Source organism: Falco rusticolus, chromosome 1 (genome assembly GCF_015220075.1).
Source record: "Falco rusticolus isolate bFalRus1 chromosome 1, bFalRus1.pri, whole genome shotgun sequence".
NCBI lineage: Eukaryota > Metazoa > Chordata > Aves > Falconiformes > Falconidae > Falco > Falco rusticolus.
In genome coordinates, this window is record NC_051187.1 from 8,723,284 (window position 1) to 8,747,613 (window position 24,330).

Below are 24,330 nucleotides of genomic sequence, written 5' to 3' on the forward strand. Positions count from 1 at the left end.
TGACTTAAAATCTATTCTATTCTGTAAAGCAGAAATTAAAAGGAATAATTAGATCCTATTGCAAAGAAATAATTATTTTCTCATTTGAGGAAATCTTAGATGAAATTCCATGGTGAGAACGAAGCAGGATGTCTGATTAGACCACTTTTTAACAGCGGCTGAAACACTTTGAGAATACTTGAAGCAAGATTTTAAATTGAATGAATTTAAATAAATAATGAAAAATGTACAACTTAAAAGAATTCAGGATACTGATTAAAATACAAAAGTGAACTTCTCATTATTTCCATTGGAAAATCTCTACAATTTTTATTGTCTAGGTATTCATTATCTAGAGATTCATAGAGGACTAAGCTGTGATTACAAAATCAGAGTGATAGAATTTCACATTTTGTGCAATTCTCTTTCACTTCGAACTACCGGAGGCATTTACTCTTCACTTTCTGCCTTCTTGCTAATTTCACGGCTCTTCGCTCGGAGCTTGTTGACCTGCGACTCTGCAATGTCAGCCCGCTCCTCGGCTTCCTCCAGCTCGTGCTGGATCTTGCGGAATTTGGAGAGATTGACATTGGACAGCTCCTCCTGGGGATAGGGAGAGATAAAAAACAGGTTTGAAAATGTTTAATAATGATCCTACTGTAACACTGCACTGGACATGCTGTGGTATTTTGCTTTTACATAATAAAAATAATAAAAAAAGACTGTGTGGTAGTATGTAATTCTCCCAAATACTTCTAGGGGGAATCCAAAGAAATAGCTTAAATGCTAAATGTTTACATGGTTAATAAGACATACCAGGAATCTCTCTCTGGGTATGAAGTGCTAATGAACTTTTGAATTTTTAAATAATTTATACATAATTATAGTTATTTTCATGACATGATTTTCTATTTATTTAGTTCTATAGAATTATGTATTACAATTTTTGAAGGTAATTTTTTTCCCTTTGCTAAGCAGAAATATGAAATAAAAAAAAGTGAAAGGAAGCAGAGACTTACTCCCACAATGTTGACCTGAGCTTCTACTCTTTTCTGTAGAGCAGAACTTCTCTGCTCTACCCAGTGGCACAGTAATGTTCACAGAAAATGTATTCTATACCCCTTTAGACCCCTGAGCTGTTCAGACAGAAAAGCTGTTCATTTCTGAGTGCACAGTGAAAAAACAGGCTGAAAAGTTAAGTGTTCAAACAAAGCTACCTGGGGAAAAACACACTCACAGAATTCCACCTCCACCTGTATGGAGACTGAACTGCAAACAGCAATACTTACAGCCTCCTCAGCTTGTCGCTTGTAGGATTTCACTTTCATCTGCAGCTTGTCCACCAGATCCTGCAGCCTGAGAACGTTCTTCCTGTCTTCTTCAGACTAAAGAGAAGGACAAAAAAGAGAAGCACTTCTTTTCCCCTATTTTTTAAATGCCCTCTACATGAAACAGTGAGAAACATTCCTTATAGACCATTGCTGTCCAGTAGAGACAGAGCTGATAAGCTGGATCTTCCTAACATAACCAGAAAGATAATTTCTTCTGATATTCTCAGTCTTCTGCTTTTTAACTGTGTGACTCAGGACAGAATGAAAACCCTAAGGCCTACATCTTGGCTTCATGCAAGAAGGGTGTGTGAGGCCAAGGAGGCCCCCTCCTTACCTGGTAGGTCAGCTCCTTCACCCTCCTCTCGTACTTGCGCATGCCCTTCACGGCTTCAGCGCTGCGCTTCTGCTCAGCATCAACCTCCCCTTCCAGCTCCCGCACCTGCAACGAGAAGCCCATCTTTGGAGCTTCCCTGCTGGCTGCTAACGTGGCGTGCTCACTCATGCACAAAGAAAAGCCCCACGCACTCTGGCCTCCAGCTTCTGGATTTGCTTCTTGCCTCCCTTCAGAGCCAGCTGCTCGGCCTCATCCAGACGGTGCTGCAGGTCCTTCACCGTCTGGTCCAGGTTCTTCTTCATCCTCTCCAGGTGGGCGCTGGTGTCCTGCTCCTTCTTCAGCTCTTCTGCCATCATGGCTGCCTGATGAGAGCAAAGGGTCAAAGCCATTGTGGGGCTGGAGACCATCTGAGGGAAATTACTCCCACCATCGGCACTGAAGGGAGCCCCCAACTCACATCTGTGATGGCCTTCTTGGCCTTCTCTTCAGCATTGCGGGCTTCCTGGATCGTATCCTCCATTTCACTCTGGATTTGGGTAATGTCTGTCTCCAGCTTCTTCTTGGTGTTGATCAAGCTGGTGTTCTGTTCAAATCCAGAACATTGCAGGATTTTGAATCATTTCAGACATAATTATATGAAAAAATGATACCACATTTTTTTTCTGTAAAATTTCTTATAGCTGGGGAACAATGCTTTTTGGTTTTCTCCAATAATTAATTTCAGTATTTTGAAAAGAGTACTTAGAAATATAATCTGTGCCATGCCACCTACCAAGACTAGCAGAGAAAAGTAGTAAAAATAGAGTGAGGGACTCAGTGAAATGCCTTCTCTTCAACAGAATTAGGGAAGAATAATCTACTCTCAAGAAGTGAAAAGAGCAATATTTGTAATGTAGATTGGACGGATTCATTCTAGAAACTTTTCAGCATTTGAAACCAGACACTTTCCATAGCTTTCGGTACTTGACTGCTGGATTCCTGTAATGACATGTAGCTCATGTCAAAGTCTGCTTAACATAGGTTGCACCAGACCAGGAGTTCATCCCCACTTTCTTGCTAGACAAGCAAGCACATTTTTGAAAGAATATGAGGATTCCCTAATGCTGCATTTCAACTGAGCAAGGAATGGATGCCTGTAGTCTCAGAGTTTCAGTCCTTGATTGCTCAGTTGGCAGATCATTTGGCATATGTGAATAAAATCTGATGTGTGTGACTAAATGTTCCTCTGGAGATTATGTTAGCATACAAAGAAGGTAGAAGCATGGGTTTCATTGAATGTAACCTGGGAACACAGTCAGAATACACACTTTTTCAGCAAACATCGCTTATTATTATGATGATGATTTACGGAAAAGGTAAATCTCATCTTCAAAGTTAAGCTTCCAATTATGACTGGAATAAAGCATATAGATGTTCTCCTACTTACCAAGAGTACATTTCTCACGAAATGATCTCACCTGGGTATGGAGGAGCTGCACACGCTCACTTGCATCCATCAGTTCCTGCTCAGCCACCTTTCTACACCTCTCTGTTTGTTCTAGTGCCGCCCGTAGCTCCTCAATTTCAGCCTGCAGCAGGTTTGCTCGGCGCTCCACCATGGCCACCTGCTCCTTCAGGTCCTCCTGTGTCCTCAGAGCATCGTCTAAGTGCAGCTGGGTATCCTGTAGAGCCATGAAAAGAAATTATAAGCAGATTCAGAGTTGTTTGGTACCAAAAATACCACCTAATAAATTTCTTTGTTGGCAACTTCTGTTGAATGGACCTTGAGCACCGCCTGTGTGTTTCTCAGGTTCTTTTGTGCCTCTGCAGCCACGCGGTTGGCATGGCTCAGCTGAATCTCTATTTCATTCAGGTCTCCCTCCATCTTCTTCTTCAGCCGCAGGGCCTCATTCCTGCTCCTGATCTCAGCGTCCAGGGTGCTCTGCATGGACTCCACAATTCTGAGGTGGTTCCTCTTCATCTGGTCAATCTCCTCATCTTTCTCGGCTATCTTCCTGTCAATCTCAGACTTCACCTGGTTGAGCTCAAGCTGGAGGCGCAGGATCTTCCCCTCTTCATGTTCAAGGGATGCCTAAGAAAGAGTGAACAGGAATACTTTTCATAAGACAAATGTTGAACCTGAAGCCCTGAGTATAAAGGAATGCCACGTTTAGATATTATTGCCACGCTTTTATACAAACGCTCTTTTCCTCCTGTGCCTGGCAATGACTCCGCAGTGTTTACAACGAGACAGAGATCCAAGACATGTAAGAGAGCCATAAGTAATGCTGTGTACCTCAGCTTCCTCCAGCGAGGCCTGGAGTTCAGATTTCTCCTGCTCAATCTGCTTCTTGGCTTTCTCCAGCTCATGAATGGCCTTGCTGCCCTCTGCAATCTGCTCTGTGAGGTCAGCGATCTCCTCTGTGGGAGCAAAGGCCAACGGCACGGTCAGGCACGGAGCAGAACGGGAAGGGTCCTGCCGCACCAAGGTGACGGGCATCTTTGCAGACACGCAGGCACAGACCCCTGTGGAGCGGTGGGTAGTGGTGGACAGTGGGAAAGCCCAGCCAGGAGCGGAGGGCCAGGGACTTACGCTGCAAGTTCTTGTTCTCACGCTTCAGCGTTTCCAGGTGGTCCAGGGACTCCTCGTAGGCATTCTTCATCTTAAAGAGCTCCGTGCTGAGGGAGCGAGCCTCCTTCTGGGAGGCCTCCAGCTCAGCCTGCGTTTCCTCATACTTCTGCTTCCATTCTGCCAGGATCTGAAGGGAAACGGCACGTGAGCGTGGATGTGGCAATCGGGAGGGGACGCTCTGCCCAGGAACCCCAGGGCTGGAGCCCACAAGACCTTGTCAAAGTTCTTCTGCTTCTTATCCAGAGCTGCGCAGGCAGCATTTGATCGCTCCACATCAATCATCAGGTCCTCCACTTCATTCTGCAGCCTCTGCTTTGTCTTCTCCAGGGAGGCACATTTGGCATTCACAGCTTCAACGTGTTCCTCTGCTTCCTGCAGGCGCTGGGCCAGCTTCTTCCTGGGGGGAGATAAGTACAGCTCCAGGTCAGAGACCAGAGGGCAGCCCATTTTGTACTTCGGTGAGAGGGCAGCTGGCCGCTTCTGGGGGCTCTGAGCCCAGTGCCTTTCACAGTGTTTTTTCTGTTCCAAGACTGCATGCTGCCTACAGGTTCTGTCACTCTGTGTCCTAGCACCTAAGGAGTATTCAGCCTGGTTCCGCATTTCTAGCCCTAAGGGCTACGTTTGTCCTTCCAGTTTGCACTTTTTCCACAGCACGCTTTCCTGTCTCTCCCTCTGACCCCTCTACCACAAAGACAACAGATCCCTGCCTTTGTCCCACCCCTGTCGTAACCCACTCCCAGAGACTCCACTTTCCCTTGACAGCCTCAGTCTTCTCCAGCCGTTTGACATCCCGCTTCCCACGTACTTGGCCTCCTCCAGCTCCTCCGTGCGCTGAATAGCGTCCGTCTCGTATTTGGTTCTCCACTGGGCCACTTCGCTGTTGGCCTTGGACAGGGCGCGCTGCAGCTCCCCCTTGGCTTCCTGCTCCTCCTCGTATTGCTCCCGCAGCAGGTCACAGTCGTGGCGAGCAGACTGCAAGGCGTGGGCCAGCGCGTTCTTGGCCTGGGAGAAAAAAGAGCGTTGTGCAAGAATGAATAGAAATATCCTGGGAAGGCTGACTGCAGTGTTGATAGACACTGGGTTATTCTGGTGGGAGGGAGTGCAAGCTACTGAGTGAGAGAGTAAGACCTGGGAATCTGCAAAAAAATAGTGCATAGGCTGCAAGGCTGGGGGAGCAAAGCTAACATAAGACCTGCACTGAGTTACCTAAGTGTTTTTTTCTCTCTCTCATCTTGTTGATTCTGTGATTTCATATGTTTATGACGAAGCCTTCTCACCTTTATCTCTTCCTCTAGGTGCCTCTTGAGTTCCTCAATCTGTTGGGTGAAAGCTTGCTTGCCTCTTGACAGCTGTGAAATTAGAGCATCTTTCTCCTCCACCTGTCGTGAATATTCACCTGGGAGAGTTCAGATGAGTAAAAGAACCTTTTAATGACTTATTTAAAAGTATTAACCTTGGTAATTAAATGCATGTGAAAATAATTTTAGTTAAAAAGTATTATTTCTTGTATGGGATCCTAATCACTGATACCTATCCATATCTCTGAGCGTGCTGAAATATTTATATTATAGACAAGAAATGAGATACAGGAAGACTAGTCAGCTATTAGAAAGTGGGCATGGTGTATGTTTGAACTAAGTGCAGTGGTCCCTTCAAACCTCGAGTTAACAGAATGAGTCCTATATGGTGTATGTGCTCAAGTAATATCATTGTCCTGTCCTGAATGTCTCCTGGGAATCAGCACTCTAGGTTATGAAATAGATGAATTATTCTTTGAAACTCCAGCCACAGAATCATAGAATAGTCCATGTTGGAAAGGACATTGAAAGGTCATCTGATCCAACCTTTCATGGGAAGGGCAGAGTAGATGAGATTGTCTAGCACCCTGTTCAGCTGTGTCTTGAAAGCCTCCGGTGATTGAGCTCTACCACACCCTGGGGGAGTTTGTTCCAGTGACTGGTTGTTCCGGTCCCTTAAACACATTATTGGTCCTGCTCCAGGATGTCTGTATCTCTCTGGACTGAGGAACATAGTACTGGACACAGCACTCCAGGCGTGGCTTCACGTGTGCTGAGCAAGGGGATCACCCTCTGTTAACCTGCATTACTCCTAATGCAGCTCCAGATTCAGTTGCCCACCTTTGTTAAAAGAGCATATTTCTGGCTATTGTTCAACCCAGGGTCAAAAAGACCTAGGGAACCTGGTGGATTTTTTTTTTTTTTTAAAGCCCCAGCTCATACACAATGTTGTCTTAAAAAAAAATAAATCTTACCAGATTCTGTTTGTAGCCGAGCTCTCTGTGCACTAATGTCATTAATTGTGCGCTGTTGTTCTTCCTCCTTGTTCTTAATCTCACTGAGTTGATCTTCTAGCGAACGACACATCTTCTCCAGATTTGCCTATTTGCATGAAGAACAGAATGGAAGATGATTGAAGGTTCAACACGTAATTACTGAGAATGTAAAGTCTTACAAAAGGCTAAAAAAGAAGCTACTGATTTAGAATTAAAGTTAAATGTCTTGGTTAAATAATAGAGACTTCTATGGAATTTGCTTCCTAAATCCCAGCATTTATATAATTTTTTAATGTACAGTCCATTTCTTCAATAGATATAAAGGATGGGATGTAACATGACAAATTATTTTAAAATTCTGTTTGGCTCTTAGTGATTATGTCATTGCAGTATTTAAGGCTGGGAAAGAAAATAGGGATAAAAGGAAAGGGAAGGGTAGGAGTAATTTCTATTTTAGAAGAAACTAAAAAACTGATAAGGTCTGTGCCTTTCTTTTCATTATCATAATTTTCTGAACCAAGCAATATGACCCCATAGTTCCTTAGCCTACATGCTTCAACTAAAGGTTTTAGCTCTCACCCAAAGGACACAATATAATATTATACCAGTACTGAAATATATAAATTCAAATTCAAGTTGTAAAATGCAGCTATTTATATTAAAGTATGACTAACTTCAATTTCTATGTTCAAATATAAATACTTCATTATGTTTGGATTACTACAAGGAAATATTTATGTACCTTGGCTTTGGAGACAGACTCCATGTTACTGGCCAAGTCGTCAATCTCCATCTTGAGCTCACTCTTCTCCTTCTCCAGCTTCTGCTTCACTCGCTGCAGGTTGTCGATCTGCTCCCCAAGCTCAGCGGTGCTGTCCGCGTGCTTCTTGCGCAGGGCCGCAGCCGTGGCTTCGTGCTGCAGCGTGGCCTCCTCCAGGTCACGACGCATCTTCTGAAATTCTGCCTCACGCTTCTTGTTCATCTCAATCTGAGCGGCGGTAGCCCCTCCGGCTTCTTCCAGGCGCTCGCTGATCTCCTCTAGCTCCCTCGACAGGTCAGCCCGATGCTTCTCGGCTTTTGCCCGAGAGGTTCGCTCTGCCTCAATTTCCTCCTCCAGCTCCTCAATACGAGCCTGGGGAACATTAGGCACCCTTCGCACCCATGCCCTCCTCCTTCCCGACCTGAGACTGGCTGAGAGAGGGGAAGGGCCAGACACTTGCCTGCAGCTCCTTGATCTTCTTCTGTAACTGCATGCCCAGAGCTTGCTCGTCCTCAATTTTGCTCTGGATCTGGCTGATTTCAAAGTCTTTCCTTTGGGCAAAGCAAACTGTGTTAGCGTCTGAGCAAAACCCGCCAAGCGCACCAGCCCCACAGTCTGGTGCCCCACAGCCACACTTACTTCTTCAGTTTCTCATCCAGCTGCTGCTTGTCGTTCTCCAAGTCCATGATGCTGTCATGGGCCAGCTTCAGGTCTCCTTCGAGTTTCCTCTTAGCTCTCTCAAGGTCCATGCGCAGTTTCTTCTCTTGCTCCAGGGACCCTTCCAGCTGAATAGAAGATAACCATCAGTGCTCTACCAGCCAGTTCTATAATCTATACCCGCCCTGTTCTTCTGGACAACCGTGCTTACATCGTCCACTTGCTGCTCCAGCTTGGTCTTAGCTTTGGTCAGCGTATTGACTTTGTCCTCCTCTGCCTGCAGGTCATCCAGTGTCTGCTGATGGGCCTCTTGGAGGGCTTTCTTCTCTTTAGTCAGCTTGGCAATGGTCTCGTCCAGGGCTGCCATCTCCTCTGTGAGGTTTTTCACCTTTGAGAAGAAGAGAGCAAGTGTAAATAAAGGAAGTAGATGCAGAAGTCCTGTAACAGCACATGCTCTTTTCTGGAGTAGGGGTGACAGGTTCTGCCTCATACCTTGTTTTCAGTGGCATGTTTTTCCTTCTCAACCTTGGCCAACGTTAACTCCAGGTCATCAATATCTTTCTTGAGCTCTGAACATTCATCCTCCAGTTTTCTCTTCTTGGCTGTCAGCTCAGCATTCATTTCTTCTTCATCTTCTGCTCTCTCTGTCAGCTCTTTAATTTTGGCTTCCAGCTGGATTTTCGTTTTGATGAGCTGGTCACACCTTTCCTCAGCATCAGCCAAACCATCAGCTTCCTACACAAAATGGCTCATTTAGATAAAGTGATTTTCAAAGAATTGTTTTTTGTCACTGATATTCAAAAAGAAATTATTATTTTCAAAGTAGCTTACAATGTTCTTTGTAGTTAAAACTCATTATTTTAAGAATATCTGGTTTTTTTGGACTGCTTGCAGCCCAGAAAATAAAGTAATATTTTATCACGCTATAAATATAGCTTCTGAGCATTTTTTTAAAACTCCTGAACTACTCATGCAAATCCAATATTAATTTGAAGGTAGAGCCTGGAATCAGACATGGCAGTATCTCCCTTTAGCTTTTCATCATTTTACTGTTGTTGCATTTGACTGCACTGGAAACTGGCATAGAGTTCTACTGAAGAGTACCATGTAGGCAGATTCGTTAGCATACCTTTTTAACATAGATTTTTAGTATTTAAAACCTGAATGCTAAAAACTGCAGCATTCAGCTGAGAAAATTGTGTTACAACTCTTCCAAAAAGATTTCCTGAGTATGAATTTAATTTTTAGTTTTGGCAAAATTTTTTGTTAAGATCACTGTTTCAAAGGCAGGAGTTGAATTAAACATGTTTCAAGGCCTTTGTGGTCTAGAACAACAGTTTGGGAGACTGGCGTTTACAAGGACAGTACCAATTACCTGAATTCACATGCATTCTAAAATGGATGTTACTAAGAAATAATCTTTATTTTCTACATACTGCTTATTCTTTTTCTCTTTGCTCTAGTGAAGAGCAATGACACTATCCAGGCAGAGGACTTTTTGTAGCTCAGCAAGATAGCTACAGTGGGTTTGTCTAATGCAGATATAGGTATCTGCCATGATATGAATATGCAGTCCATTCAACAGCAACAAAACCTTACAATCTTGGATTAACTATATCACACTCTAAAAGGATGAATTTCTCATTGCTGAAAATGAAGAAAACCTGAGGCTACTAGCTCATCTGACCCATCAGAATGGGGTCAGATGACTCCTAATCCATGCTGATAAAAACAGTTTTAAGGGGATTTTTGTTGCTATCTTTTTATTTCTAGAGAAAAAGGGAAGGACTCTACTTCCATCAGTGTTTTTCCGGAGGAGCCAAGGACCATAAATACTAGAGAAATGACTGACACTCTCAACCCCTCCTACTCCACATGAATCCATTGTGATTCTCCATATAAAAGGTGTTAATAGTACCTCCAGACTACCTTCATTGATCAGATGATAAGACATGAAAATTATATAGTATGTATAGTGTTTATGAAGATGTGATAATTGCTACTGTCAGTTTCCATGTATGATTTAAAATGCCATACTGTAAATTGTACTATTTACTAACTGGAAATTGATGACTTTGCTTCTGATTTTAAAGTGCAAGGAATCAGCTGCAAATAATTCACATCATAATTAATATTTGTAGTTTTCTGCTAGCTTCGCTGTGTGGTTTTGGTTCCTATTTTACAAAATATGTGTATGTTTTTAAAATAAATACGTTTTGGGGATAACTTGTCTGTTACTGACACATTTAGGATCATTTTACACAGGACATTACAAGCCAAAAACATTAGCAATACTCACCGCCTGCACCTGGAGCTGCAGGTCATTCTTCTCCTGCACCAGTTTCACCATTTTCTCCTCCAGCTCCTTCCTCTTTGCCTCAGACTTTGCAAGCTCTTCCTTGGTTTTCTCAAACTCTTCCTTCATGTTGGCCATCTCCTTCTCAGACTCTGCACTCTTCAGCAAGGGCTTGATCTTGAAGTACAGCTTCATCCAGGGCCAGTGCTTCACGTTCATGAATGCACGAACGTTGTACTGGATGCAGAAGATGGACTCCCTGAAAAGTAATAAGAATATATTATGTTACATATTTTAAAATTTGTCATACATATTTATTTGTACATATCAATATGTATAACATGAATTTATACATATAGTATCTTATAGTTCTACATATGTGTGTACATAAAATATTTCTATATTATTAATTATATATTTATGAACATTTTAAAATATATTATTTGATGTATTACAAAATACACATCTCTGAGAAAAACTACCTACTGTGATGTAGATTGTCAGCCTGTTTGGACTGTTTTGAAGTCCAGATGTTTGACTCACTTTCTTAAGCAAAGAAAAGGAACACCTACAGAAGTTGACTTGGTCCGTTTCATGACAATTATCCAAGGGAAGAAGATAGTTCTCTTATGCTAGAAGTACATGTTTCTCACTTTTGATTATAAAGGTGACATAAAGTAATTAGCTTAGACTAGATACCTGGTTTCTGGGCATACATGTAATGTAGCCACTTACTGAATTCAGCAAAAAATTAGTACAAAGAGTGTTATAAGTTAAAAGCGATAAATTTTTCGTGTATCAGGGCTTTATACTGCTTCATCTACTGGCAGGGTATACTCTGAAATACACCCACATATAGTAGACCAAGTTAATGAGAAAGAAATGAGATTTGGTGAGAAGCAGCGTATTTTCAGTTTTGTTCATGTCCTTGTTATCTCATGAGGAGTGGCCCAGCAAGCCAAATAAGTGTAAGCATCTACCTCCTTTCCATCATTTTCTTGAACTCCACTCTCATCAGGTAACCCCTGCACATGGCTTGTGTGCGGGTGATGAGCTGTGCCAGCTTCTCATCTCTCATCTCCTCCAGGAGTCCCAGCAGCCCAGCTTTGAAGAAGACCTTGACAAAGAGAATGCTGGAGTACATAACTGTTGGGTATTGCAAGCACAGTACATCAGTCAAGCAGCATTTGTACCTTGGTGTGACCAAATTTGTACTGGGTGTGATCCACATCGATAGATCCAAGGAGTTTCTCAGAGGCCTTCTTGCTGTCAATGAACTGTCCCTCTGGGATAGCGCTGGCATTAAGCACCTTGTATCTGTGGAACGAAGCAGAATATGAAGAGGGTCAGATTCCTGAAAGCCCAATCAAACCTGTACCAACTGATGTCATTGTTAAGACTCTCTGAAGGGGAGATCAAGAGTGGAAGAGAATTGAATGTCTGAACTATGTTCTATTGTTTAGAAATCAAATTTTCGTGGGTAAATGTTTTTAGGAAAAACCTTACACTTAGTCCAGAAATTCTTGACACAGTATGGGTACTGATATCCATGACTAACTGCTGGCGTATTTCACATTCCCTATTATCTAATGCCTTATCTCCAAACGAGAACTTTATGTGCAATAACAAAATATGTGGAGAGGAAAATAAATTCTTCATCAAAAATAGTGGCAGCACATATTATGTGAATATTTTCAAGCTGATACAGAACAAGAAACAAGATCTTTTTATTTTATTTTCTTTTCCAACAAGTTAGAATATCTTGTAGTTTCTTTATTCACATTTCCATGCTGATGGCTGCAAGTCATCTTACTGTGATACCCAGAAGTTAACTAAGTCTAAGGTAGGCAACTTCATTTCTGGATAGTTAATAAAAAAATGCAGTAACCCATACCAGAATATGAATCAAGGATAGGAATAAATACTTGCCGTTTGAAAATGCCTGTTTTTCTAGTTAGCTAAAGAAAGAAACTGGATGACTGACTCGGACAATTGACTTTTGTATGCCTAAAGGCAGGTACAGTGAACCCCTTCCATAAGTCACACAGTAATTAAAACAGGAAATGCAAATTATTCAGCATTGGTGGATATGGTGGTGGGTGGATGGCATAGAATCTGACCTCTGTTTGAAGTCTGCATAGATTATTCTGCTGGGGAACCCTTTCCTGCAAATTCTGATCCCTTCCAGCACACCGTTACACCGCAGCTGATGCAGCACCAGCTCATGCTCCATGGCACCTAATAAATGACATAATGAATTTGTACTTCATTATACTGCACAGAGAAGAAAAGATTTATCACATCTTTGAATTTTAACAACTTACCAGGTGTTTTTGTTTCATTAGGAATAAGGCATCGCACAAAATGGGGATGTGTGCTTCGCAGATTGCTCATCAGCTTGTTTAAATTTTCCTTAAGAGCAAGAGCAAAGACCTGGATCACTTACACAATCACAATGTTAGGTAGAGTAAAACCACTGCAATAAAACCATGGTCAGTATCTCTTTTGTCATAATTTTCGGGCAGTTCTGAAAGAACGATTCCAAGGATTCAATGAGAATCCTTCTTTATTAAGAATCGTGTGACTATCCTTTCTGAAATTAAAGATCTTGTATATTAGATCAATCTAATACTTTTCTGAACTGAATTTTCTTTATTTTTTTCACAATGTGGTAAATTGTTTAATGATTGTTCTACAGTACCCGGAAAAGAGCAGAGACAGTCTGGAAAGAAGAACCCTTCTTCTTGGCGCCCTTCTTGCCACCGCCACCACTCTCTAAACAATAATATTTTTTTTAAAAAAAGAAATGAACAACAAAGGCATGTGATTAGAATCTGAAGAGCTTTGTGTGTTTGTCTTAAAAAAGTAGAAAATGTAATAATATGTTCAAAATCTGCAAATGCATACAGTATTTAAAGCTACAAAGGCAGATGATTTTTTCAGATGATAGCAGAATGGAAGTCTAATGACTTCAAGCTGACATTAAGAAAAGGCAAACAGGAAATAAAACGTAACTTTTTGCATAGTAAGATATTTAAGAAATTTAAGAAATGGCTAGTGAGTACACTAAATGCAGTCTCCCTGTACGTATAAATTTAGTAGCATGTTAATACATTGATTGTATTCCCTGCAGCATTTGGGAATGCCTCATATTACAGAAATTTGGTATGTCAGCTAACCTGGGTTAGTGTTGTAATACAGCTGTCTTGCCTTAAAACCTACAAATCTATTAAGGTATCTAGGGAAATGTAATATCCTTTATAAGTCTGAGTGACTGAGTTCCAGAAAGTAGGTGAGGTTTTGGGTTTTCAATTTTTGAAATGTAAATATTATTGTGAAATATTATTACAAGATTCTATTTCTGTAAATTATAGTAGAAATGATTTCAAAGAAATCACCTGCTTCTCCTCCACCAACAGAGGCAAAGAGTAAGGCCAGCGTCTTCAGGGACGATTTCTGGTACAGCCCCACAACAGTTTCATTCAGGGGGTCCTTGTTCTTCTCCAGCCAGCCAGTGATGTTATAGTCCACCGTGCCAGCATAGTGCACCAGGGAGAAGTGGGCCTCAGCCTTGCCTTTGGCAGGCTTGGGCTTCTGGAAGTTGTTGGACTTGCCCAGGTGCTGGTCGTAGAGCTTGTTCTTGAAAGAGGTGTCAGTTGCCTTGGGGAACATGCACTCCTCTTCCAGGATGGAGAAGATGCCCATGGGCTGGGAGAAATAGCAACACGTGAAGAAAGTGTGGAAACAAGAAGCAGAGAGAATTATCAAAGAGAGAGGAATGGAACATAACAATCTTACAAACCCCCTTCCTCTGAATGTGTAATTTTATGTTTTTCCAGAAAGGGTGTTTTGTTAGTGTCATCAGCTATATGAAAACAGGATCACCCATAAGTTTCAGGGTTGCGATGTAATAAAGACCTAGCATGTAGAAATTCACTATGTGCATGTTAGTTGAAGATGGAAAGCCAAATGAATGAAATTAGTAGGATTCATATGTAAGGAAGTTTATACTTCCTAAATGCTTTTTCTTGGAACCAAGATAGAAAATTTCTTTAAATATATTAAAATAGAAGTTTCTCAGTGTGTTTAATCACTCCCCATGTATTAAAATACATGCATTTGAGTATGAACTCCAGAACAGTGATGACTAGGACTGAAATTTTTTCCCCATGGTAATTCTAAGTCTTATGTAACAGAATCCCACAGGCAACAAGTAACAGACAAATGAAAATATATCTGAGATGCCTGACGCCCAGAAAAAAATCCTGTTAAGTGCTACATTAAGTGTGAGTGCCACATGTTAGAGCAGTTTAATTTGACCATAGCAGATTCCTTTTATGTTTTACATCTGGAAAATTATTTATGTAGGCCTTAAGAACCTTCTCAATGAGCTCAATGCAGGCAGCCAGGTCCATCCCAAAGTCAATGAACTCCCATTCAATTCCCTCCTTCTTGTACTCCTCCTGCTCCAGCACAAACATGTGGTGGTTGAAGAACTGTTGCAGCTTCTCATTGGTGAAGTTGATGCACAGCTGCTCCAGGCTGTTGAACTGCAGAATGCAGAGATTTACTTACTTGTGAAGTTCAGTTCCAGGAACACTTTCCATCTTCCAACAGGTTTTATTTTAACCCTTTAAGGTAAGGTCTCCATGACTGGGGTCCTCAATTTCTGGTCATGGGACTGGACAGGTGACCAGAATATTCCATCCTGTAATATATCTATCATTTCAGGCCCTGGCACAGTCTCAACACATTTATGAGCTCTGAAAAGTGTTGCAGAGCTTAGTCTAAGTCCAGCTTTTCATCTGCTTGAATTTGTCTGCACTGCCAGTCTACTTTAAGCATCTGGAAGGAATCTGGTTTCAGCATTAACAAGATCTTCCTTCAAGATGCCATATTTTAACTTCCTCAAAATCTGTTTCTGCTATTACCTATCAGTTCTTTAACATTTTCATATCAGTTTTCAATGCAATTTTCACTTCTGCATGCAACAGCAGACATCTATAAAAATCTGCAGCCCTTGTGGCATAATACGTACTATGAGAACCAGAAGAATGCCATTCCTACAGGAATGTCAGAATTATCCAATAAATAAAAACAAGCCATGCTTAAAAAACCCCCAAACAACAAACGTCAAATTATTCCAGTTTCTTAATGCCCCTTCCAGGAAAATTGTGTGAAGCCTCTCCTCTTACATCAAAGATCTCAAAGCCAGCGATGTCCAGGACACCAATGAAGTACTGTCTGGGTTGCTTGGTATCCAGCTGTTGGTTGATGCGAACAACCATCCATAGGAACATCTTCTCAAAGACAGATTTTGCCAAGGCCCCCACTGAGTTGTATACCTAAAGAAAAGTAAAATAAAAGTTGCCATCCAGGGCAAAAGAGGAAGTTCAAAGTTTTAAATTCATGTCATCTTTTTTTCTGTCATCACTTCTCTCTTACCTGCTGCACGGTTTGACCCTTGGTCACATACTCATTCCCAACCTTGACACGGGGGTAGCAGAGGGCTTTGAGCAAATCTGCTGAGTTGAGACCCATCAGGTAGGCAGCCTTGTCAGCAACTAAGGAAACAAGCATACAGCAGCTTTGAATATTGGCTCTCCAGTAGATACTACTTGTAGTAGTTCAGAGTAATTTCTGCAAAAGTCACATATACTTTAAATATATTGTGATTTTTCTTGATTTACTGATTTTTTCCCTCATTTAATTTAGATGATTTGTAAATGGAAAGATTCTTCCAAATGCCTTTACAATGAACATGCAAATTTTGAAACAAGTGACTAGACAGACAAAAGGACCAAGGGCCATGAAAATGCCAGGTCAAATAAGTCACAATTTCAGAATAAACAGAAAAGGAAATGTGTTGATATTGAAATACACTGCACTCAAAATTATACTCGGTGAAACTCTACTGTTATTAGAGATAGAGAGGTAGTGAAGAATTATGCCAAAAGTATGAAAAAGTATTTCGTACAAATTTCGTAATGGAACCATATTCTCCCTAAGGATAAATATCGCACACATATGTCTTTCCCAGCTCTCAGTTTCTATGAATCTAGATCATTAAAAACAAGCAGTAGAGCACTGGATATACTCTTGTCATCACTTTCCAATTTGCTGCCTGTCTCATAGCAAAGATGATAGCAAGCACCAGTATTATATACAGAGTCCTTCAAAGTCAGAAGGCCAAACCTCATCTGTATAGAGGAACTATACAGATGCTAATTTTGAGCGGCTTCTATTATACATTTTATTTACAGCTATGTATTTAATGTACATTTATTGCTAGAAAGAGTAAAGTATGAAACATAAAGAAAATTGGATCTTAAGTTTTATTTCATTTTTATAGAGTTGTTTTTAATAATTAAGCAGTCATTATATTATATTCTTCTATAACTCTTTTGTTATATTCATGCAATGATTACAAGTATTATTTGTAGCCTAATCTATCATTGCTATTCATCATTGTCAGATTCCATGCCATTGTATTCCTTGCAGTCATTTTCACTTGTCTTAACTTTCCTAAAACCCCCACAAACTACATGCACTAAAAAACAACTCAAGATAAAACCACCCAAAACCTTAAGAGTACATACTTATGACATATGCAAATAACTCTGGTTTCATAGAAATACTCCCATGAATTTCTAAGGAATGCACCTTTGAATGATGCTAGGCAAAGCAAATGTGATAGACATCTCAGATGCCTATTTACAAAAAAGAAGGCCAGAAGACATGCTGAGACTACAAAAAATGTAGAACATATAAGCCATAGGTGCCATATTAGCAGATGCTTCTTTAAACCCCGCCATGTAAAATGCAGCAGCACGATGCTCTCAGCTGAGGCATTGTGAGCTGTCTCCAGAATATGGGCTTTGAAGCAGAGCAGCTTCAGGATTCTGGCTTCCTACCACCTGGAAACAATTCCATTAGGAGGGGACTACAGCTGATGGTAAATGAGACCTGGGTACATAAACTTCAGGCAGTGAGCAGGGTGGCTCCTAGGTCTGTGCTGGGTCTGGGAAGCTGCCATTCAGCACAGCAGCAAAGCTTGTGTTGCTTCTGGCTGCCTCCGCCAATAGCAGCAGTGTGCTCTCGGAATCACTGGCCCTCATAGTTTGCATGCTTCAGAATAATCTGCATCTTCCACTGAGTTGTGCTCTTCCAGCAAAGTCCTCTGCTTCGGTCATGTTTCTACTGTACAATACCAGCACCTGGGGAAATGGACAGGCTCTGCTCTAGGAGAAGCTGCTTTAGCAGGAGGGTTGGACTCGGTGATCTCTAGAGGTCCCTTCCAGCCCTGACCGTTCTGTGGCTGCGATTCTGTGATGCTGACTCTGAATTACTGCCTGTATCAGTGAGTGCTCTGGTATAATCTGTGCTGTGGTGTGTATTGTGCTGGTACCTTCTGTGCCGTCCGGCTCTGCCTGCTCCTCACGCTGCTTCTGCTTGAACTTCAGGTTCCCGTAGTGCATGACAGCCCCTGTCAGCTTGTAGATGGCTGTCTTCTCATCAGCGGTGAAGCCCAGGATGTCAATGGCACTCTGGTAGAAGAATCATTAGAGTAAGTACCTTGCCTGTTAAAGGTCAGAGTGCGCCTAAGGACACTTCTGTGTGTTACTTACATCTGTGGCCATCAGCTCTTCCTGGTCATTAATGCTGGGAACCGTGATCTCACCTTGACTCACATACTGATAGTCATATGGGTTGGTGGTGATGAGCAACATCTCTGAAAAGAAGATCGAACACATAGCGATCAAATGGAATTGGCACGTAAAGGAATGGAGTGTTGCTGCGTGATGCTTGCTTGGAGAAGTTAGTGATCTTTCCTACCAATTAGCTCTGGCTTCTTGTTGGACATGATCTGATAGAATATGTGGTAGCTTCTTTCTGCCTTGAGCTGGAAAGTGACTCTGGACTTCTCCAGCAGGTCTGGCGAGGACGGTAGGACAGAGTGAGCGCAAGAACTGAGGAAGGCTGGGAGGAGAGGGATCAGGCCAGAAGGGTCACTTACATGTTTCAATGTCAGCTGAAGCCAGCTTCCCCGTGGCGCCAAAATGGATTCTGATGAATTTGCCCTGAAAGAAGCAGAAAACTCACTTGAGATCCATTTTTCCAGTCCTGACTGCGAGAATATCTGAGTCAGTGCGCTGATAAGGAAGAAGTTGTTTTGTGCCAGGCAACAACTTACAAAGCGTGAGGAGTTGTCGTTCCTCACAGTCTTGGCGTTTCCAAAGGCCTCCAGCAGTGGGTTGGCGCTGATGATTTGATCCTCAAGTGTCCCCTAACACAGAAACCTTATTGTCATGATACACCTCATAAATAAATTGGATAGTTTCAGGTTCCCATCCCTAGAACCTCACCTGCATTTTGCCTGCCTGCTGCTGCTCTTCCTTCTTCTTATCCCCGCTCGCTGCAATTGTTGCAAAGTACTGGATGACACGCTTCGTGTTCACAGTCTTCCCAGCACCGGATTCTCCGCTGTCAACCCAAAGAGAGACACAGAGAGTGTGTGGTCAGGCAGGAGGTCCCCTGGCACCGGGCAGCCCCACAGGGACCCGAGCAGGGGGTGTACGTACGTGATCAGGATCGACTGGTTCTCGCGATCTGTGAAAGGGACAAAGTGGAGAACAGTGCTTAAAACTCAATGAACAATACTGAGCTGAATGAAACGCAGTCAGGTAAGTTTAATGTTCTCAACTCTATGCTGTCAGCTTAACTTAAAACACCAACCAACCAGCCAAAAAACCCTCTAGAACCCCTCAGTGAGTGCAAGGGTGTCTGTAATTCAAAATAGTAGAAACAATGGGGTGAAGATAGTAAAAGAGTCACTTTTGGCATGTATGCATGAGAACCATGAAAGCTTTGAAAAAGTCTCATTTTATTACTGGGACAGAGCATGCCTTCAGAGAACTTCATGGTACAATCCCTCTGAGATAGACGTTGCCACTCACCAGTCAGCATGAACTGATAGGCGTTGTCCGAGATGGAGAAGATGTGTGGAGGGGCCTCCTGGCGCTTCTTGCCTCGGTAGGCCAACACCACCTCCGGGTTGTACACCGGCAGCCACTTGTAGGGGTTGACAGTGACGCAGAAGAGCCCCGAGTAGGTCTGCGAGGAAGGGAGACAGCACGTTGGCTCCCACTTGGCCTGGCAGAGCAGTTCCTCCCGGCTGCCCAAAGGCAGGCTGCTGCTGGTACTTACGTAGATCATCCAGGCTGCGTAACGCTCTTTGAGGTTGTACAGCACAGCGGGCTCGTGGAGGTGGGTCATCATGGCCATGTCCTCGATCTTGTCGTACTTGGGAGGGTTCATGGAGAAGATTTGATCTTCCTTCACGGTCAGGGTCTGTCAGAGGAAAGAAAGATACATATTTGCCATCAAATAAATAAAAATCATAAAAGTCCACAGCAGAAATGTATTCTCAAGACCTGAAAGTTTTTTTACTCACTTCTCCACCTTCAGTCTTGACAGTGACTTTCCCTGATTCTTTGCTCTGTATTGTGCTTTTCACATAGGATTCCTTTGCATGTACCACAAAGACGGATGACTTGGCATCGAAAGGCTTGTTCTGGGCCTCGATTCTCTCCTTTTCCGATTTTCGGAGGTAAGGAGCCGCCTCCCCAAAGATGGCCATCTCGGAGTCTGATGACATGGCTGCTGTTCACAAGGGATAACGCAGCAGGAATCTGAGAGGATGGAAAATACATGATAATAGTGCATGATGGAAGAAACACTCATAGAGCATAGTGGATTAGATGTTGCTCTGTTGTGTCTATTGGCTGATTGATCTGGCTGTTTCATTTTTTGGTTAATGCAGAGCTCTGTTCTATAACTTGCTGTGCTCTGTTTTGGTTTTATGTAGTCAGATCTCTAGGCCTACTGGACAACTGCGTTTACAGAGGAGTCCTTTCTATGGTTTTTGTTTTGTTTTTATTTTTTTTTAATTGACAGGATGAACAAATCCTTTCCAATGTTCTAAACACTGCACTCACTAGATACTCCCAATTTAGGAGTTGTGAAGGCCCTCTCATTTATCTTTCAGACTATGAGATTTTTTTTTACAGTAAAACACTGAAAGAAGTATGGTACACTGGATATGCAGAGAGCTAATATTATTAGCACTTCTCATTGAAGATATTCCCTTAGGATAAAATAGCCCAAGTTGTCAATTATTTCAGTTATTCCACTGATCCATGTGTTAACAAAGCTGATCTCTTCAACTTTTCATCTTTTTCGTAACAGAAACTGAGTAGTCTTGCATTCGTTCACTAGTATTTAAAAAAAAATAAGAAATCAGTAACCCTGTTAATTATTGCCAAAGAGTTGACTGAAAAGTTTCATGCAATTTTGAAGCTGTAATTTAGACATATTGTTCCAAAATTAACACTGTTCCGAATTAATCCTTTTTTTTTTTTTTTTAAGCCTCATTTTATCTAGGTTCATCTACCTACAAATTGGATATTGAGCAGCTTTTCTGTATAAATTAAGCAGCTCATTTCTCTGTCAATACTTCCAGATATGGCAGACTGGTGAAAATCAAATAATTGGTTCATTTTTTCTTGAGAAACAGTTTCCCTTTGATTGCAGGAAAGATATTCTGAACTTAGAATATTTTTTTAAACTCTTTTCTGAACCACTTACTGTTTAGCAACCTCATTATTGCAGTGTGGCCAGCCTAGCAGAAATAATATTTTACTAATGATCACAGTATTTTTGTACATTATAAAACTTGTTCCACTCAGTATTCTACTGCTTACATGTGAAAATAATTGCTTTTCCTTCTTAGTCAGTAGACAGACTTCATGACACAACTTACTGTTTTCAATTCAAATGCATGTGTACAGTCTCCTGACTGATGTTTTTTTTCCTAACTATATGATTCTAGCTACCACTTCATTGAAGTGTTATTAATGAAATTATACCATTTCACAAAATAATTACATAAGGTTGTAAAATGGACCTAATTTTTCACTAACAGTTTTATCATTGCCTATAATATCTCGGATTTTCTTACAAGATTCCTAACAGGAATAATATTAGCATATTAAATACATTAGTATACACTATGTTAGTATATATTATAGTACATTAGTGTATATTATATATATATTGTGCATATACCATGTATTTTTGTATAGATATTGTATGATATTATTGTAGTGTTTCTTTATGGTATTATTACAATGCATCGTATATATAGTAGGTTAGTATACGTTCTGTTAGCATATAATATATATAAAATGCCTTGGTAGGTTGCCTTTTAAAGTATTTGATTACTATTTTCTTTTGACTGTTCTATATGACTTTTCCTGAAATCAATAATATGGTAACTGTCCTCCACTTAGTCAAAGTACGCTTGTTATATTCTTTACACATGATAGCTTGTTGAGATTTATAATTGTGAGGGTTATATTCCAGTGACAATATATTAATGTAAATTAATATAAAAGACCAATATGAACAGTTAATTCTCCTGGGTGCAAATATTTGAAACTTTGAATTTAGTTGCTGTTCCATCTCATTTTTCTAGTTATCCAAGTAGGCGTCACTCTTTCTTCATTTCCCTCTGTTTATTAGTATTTGCTTATATAATTATATCACAATTATACAATATTTTCATAGACATAAACAAGCTTATAAGGGTCTCAGACTGAAATGCTTTGTTTTAGCACTTTGACATTTTGATACACAATATTCGAACCCTATTCCCCAAGCTTCCATGTGAAAAAAGAAATTATTAATATTAAACACATGTATCTTTCTCTGTTGCTTCACAGCTAGTGCCAGTGACCCTTGATGTTTGAGATAAATACAAAAAAAAACAAACCACCCAAAAAGGTAATTGTTTGCTTCAAGAATATATTTAATTTACAGTCAAGTAATTGCAAACTACTTTCTGATAAGGTTTTTCTTCTTAGGACAGCTTCTCCTAAGCTTGGGACCTAATGTCTGTTAATGTAGGAAACTGCTCTCTATAGAAGAATCCTGGGGAGAATGTCAGCAATGTAGCAGTGATCAGTACTTTTAGGACCACTGTCTTTGAGAATCTTGTGACAAAGCCACCAGCAATCCAGCCCAGTTCTCACGCTGTATATATACAATGGACATAAATATAAGGAACAGAGGGACTGCCAGCACACCTGCATAGAAGCTCTAACTGAGAGTATCTCTCTCTCTCTCCCTAGAAAGTGAATAAATCTAGATCTTACCTTTTGTAAGACAAGATGAATGGCTTGCAGACTGGAAGCTGGTCAGTATTGTAAAACAGAATTAGCAACTTCTTTCTTACTGCTGCACAGAATTCCAGAGAAAATTTACAGACAGAAAACATGGATGCCTTGAAAGCAGGCTGAAAATCCCAGCTGACACTAGCAGTCCCCCATTGAATGAATGTGAGTGTCTGCAGGAATGCACTGGTGCTTGTGGAATGCAGGGTCAGTTTCCCTTCATCCCCCACCTCCCCAGTCCAAAGCCTCTGACACTCTTACCTTAGAGATTTCTGAGGAAGGACAAGACACACTGATCCCAGGGTGCTTTTATAGGGTCTGATCTGCATATGTAGCCACCACCTCCTCTTTCTTAGGTCAAAACATTTTTGGCAATCTAAACTGCTAGCAGAATTGCCATTCATATTAGAAGTGAATGGATATAATTAGAAATAACAGGTCTGTGAATCAATCTCCTATAAATAATTTGGCAAGAGAGACTGAGAAGGGGGGGAAAGCAGGAGAGTGTGCTAAAGGAGATGAAATGGGCTACATTGGTGCTGTAACCCACTGGATGCTGACTCCAGCAGAGAAAGTGAAGAGTAAGAGTCAGTGTATTATAACAGGAAACACATAGGGATGGAGAGGTGAAGGCACAGGTTCCTGCATGCTGCAAATGCTCTGAGTCTGCAGTGTGGAAAAGCACGAGGGCTCCTACTGAGATGTAGGGTCACTGTTAGAGGAAGGAAATCCCAATGCAGGAGGAAGCACCTGAATAGGAACAGAAGTCACAGGATTGAGAATCAAGGGATGATATGAAAGACCACGTAGTAAAATGGACCAAAGCCAAAGCAAGAGAAGGGGGAAAGGATGAGTCTGAAGGTAGTGATAAGGAAGACAAAGTAAAGAGCAGTGTGATTCCAAGGGGGTAACAGCAAGTCACCATAGACACAAGGACTAATAAAAGGGCAAAACAAGTTAAGTCTAGAGTTGAAGACAGAAGCCTCTAAGACTGAAGTCACCAAGTTAGGTCCCAGAGGAAAGGCATAGAAATCCAGTTGTTGTTTCTGGGGCTGAAGGGTTTCAAAGATCATACAAACAGGACTATGGAACCATTGTACTGAACTTCAGATGTGTCTCACTGGAAGCAGGAGAAATGAGTGCTGTCTCAACGCAGGGCGGTCATCCAGCATTACATTTGCAAGGTAAGTGTGCTATGTGGAGGGAAAGGATTAATAAATTTACATTCTCTAGAAGAGAAACAATCATGTCCTATTGTAGTGTGGAAGAGAGACTGTTATTGTTAGAAGGAGCTGAACCCCATTCCAGCCTGTGAAAAAAGCCAATCCACTGTGCTGATCCCTGGGATGTTCCCCACCCAGATTAAGGAGGAGCTTACACATGGTCTGCAACAAGACAAGGAGGAGAGTGGTGAAGAGGGCAGTGGAGCCCTTCACTTTATTAAAAAACAATTTAATCTCCGTGCAACAGATGTTCATTTGGGGCTTTTTTTCATGTGTTGGTCTTCGCTTTCCAAATTAGAGTTCATATGACAAACAAGGCAATCTGAACTGAATCACATATCAGCATCTTCACCTGATCCCATAGCATACTGCCTCCTTACTTACAGCACCTGTTGGGCTTCACTCCCTCTTAGCATCACCTACTCAGAGGTCTGGATAAGAAAGTGATTAAATTCCTTCCTCCTCTTCTCTTAGCTCACTTGTAATCATGGGGGCGGGGAAGAAGTTGGCAGACATTCACTTTACATGTGGAGTAAATTCACTCTGAAGAATAAGGCTGATGCCTATGGTGTAACCTTAACAGCTAGAGCCTCACCTGAGTGTAAAACAGCAC

General features: G+C 41.5%; 1 protein-coding gene across 1 annotated transcript; it reads right to left on the minus strand.

Moving 5' to 3' along the window:
- Positions 1 to 290: 290 nt before the first annotated feature.
- On the minus strand, positions 291 to 19,940 carry LOC119157808 (myosin-1B). The gene is made up of 38 exons (XM_037409105.1): positions 19,716 to 19,940; positions 19,469 to 19,612; positions 19,219 to 19,375; positions 18,844 to 18,871; positions 18,628 to 18,745; positions 18,456 to 18,548; positions 18,279 to 18,342; positions 18,098 to 18,196; positions 17,890 to 17,993; positions 17,670 to 17,808; positions 15,707 to 15,825; positions 15,457 to 15,606; positions 14,641 to 14,811; positions 13,660 to 13,969; positions 12,963 to 13,036; positions 12,586 to 12,673; positions 12,382 to 12,499; positions 11,455 to 11,578; positions 11,242 to 11,378; positions 10,265 to 10,520; positions 8,458 to 8,700; positions 8,177 to 8,353; positions 7,948 to 8,093; positions 7,769 to 7,859; positions 7,291 to 7,680; positions 6,528 to 6,654; positions 5,533 to 5,651; positions 5,061 to 5,257; positions 4,469 to 4,652; positions 4,217 to 4,382; positions 3,920 to 4,044; positions 3,407 to 3,715; positions 3,102 to 3,305; positions 2,102 to 2,227; positions 1,836 to 2,006; positions 1,645 to 1,749; positions 1,269 to 1,364; positions 291 to 582 (listed from the first exon to the last, which is right to left on the minus strand). Exons 1-38 carry the CDS (start codon positions 19,917 to 19,919, stop codon positions 430 to 432), a joined length of 5,826 nt encoding a protein of 1,941 aa, XP_037265002.1. The 5' UTR covers positions 19,920 to 19,940; the 3' UTR covers positions 291 to 429.
- Between the last annotated feature and the right edge of the window lie 4,390 nt (positions 19,941 to 24,330).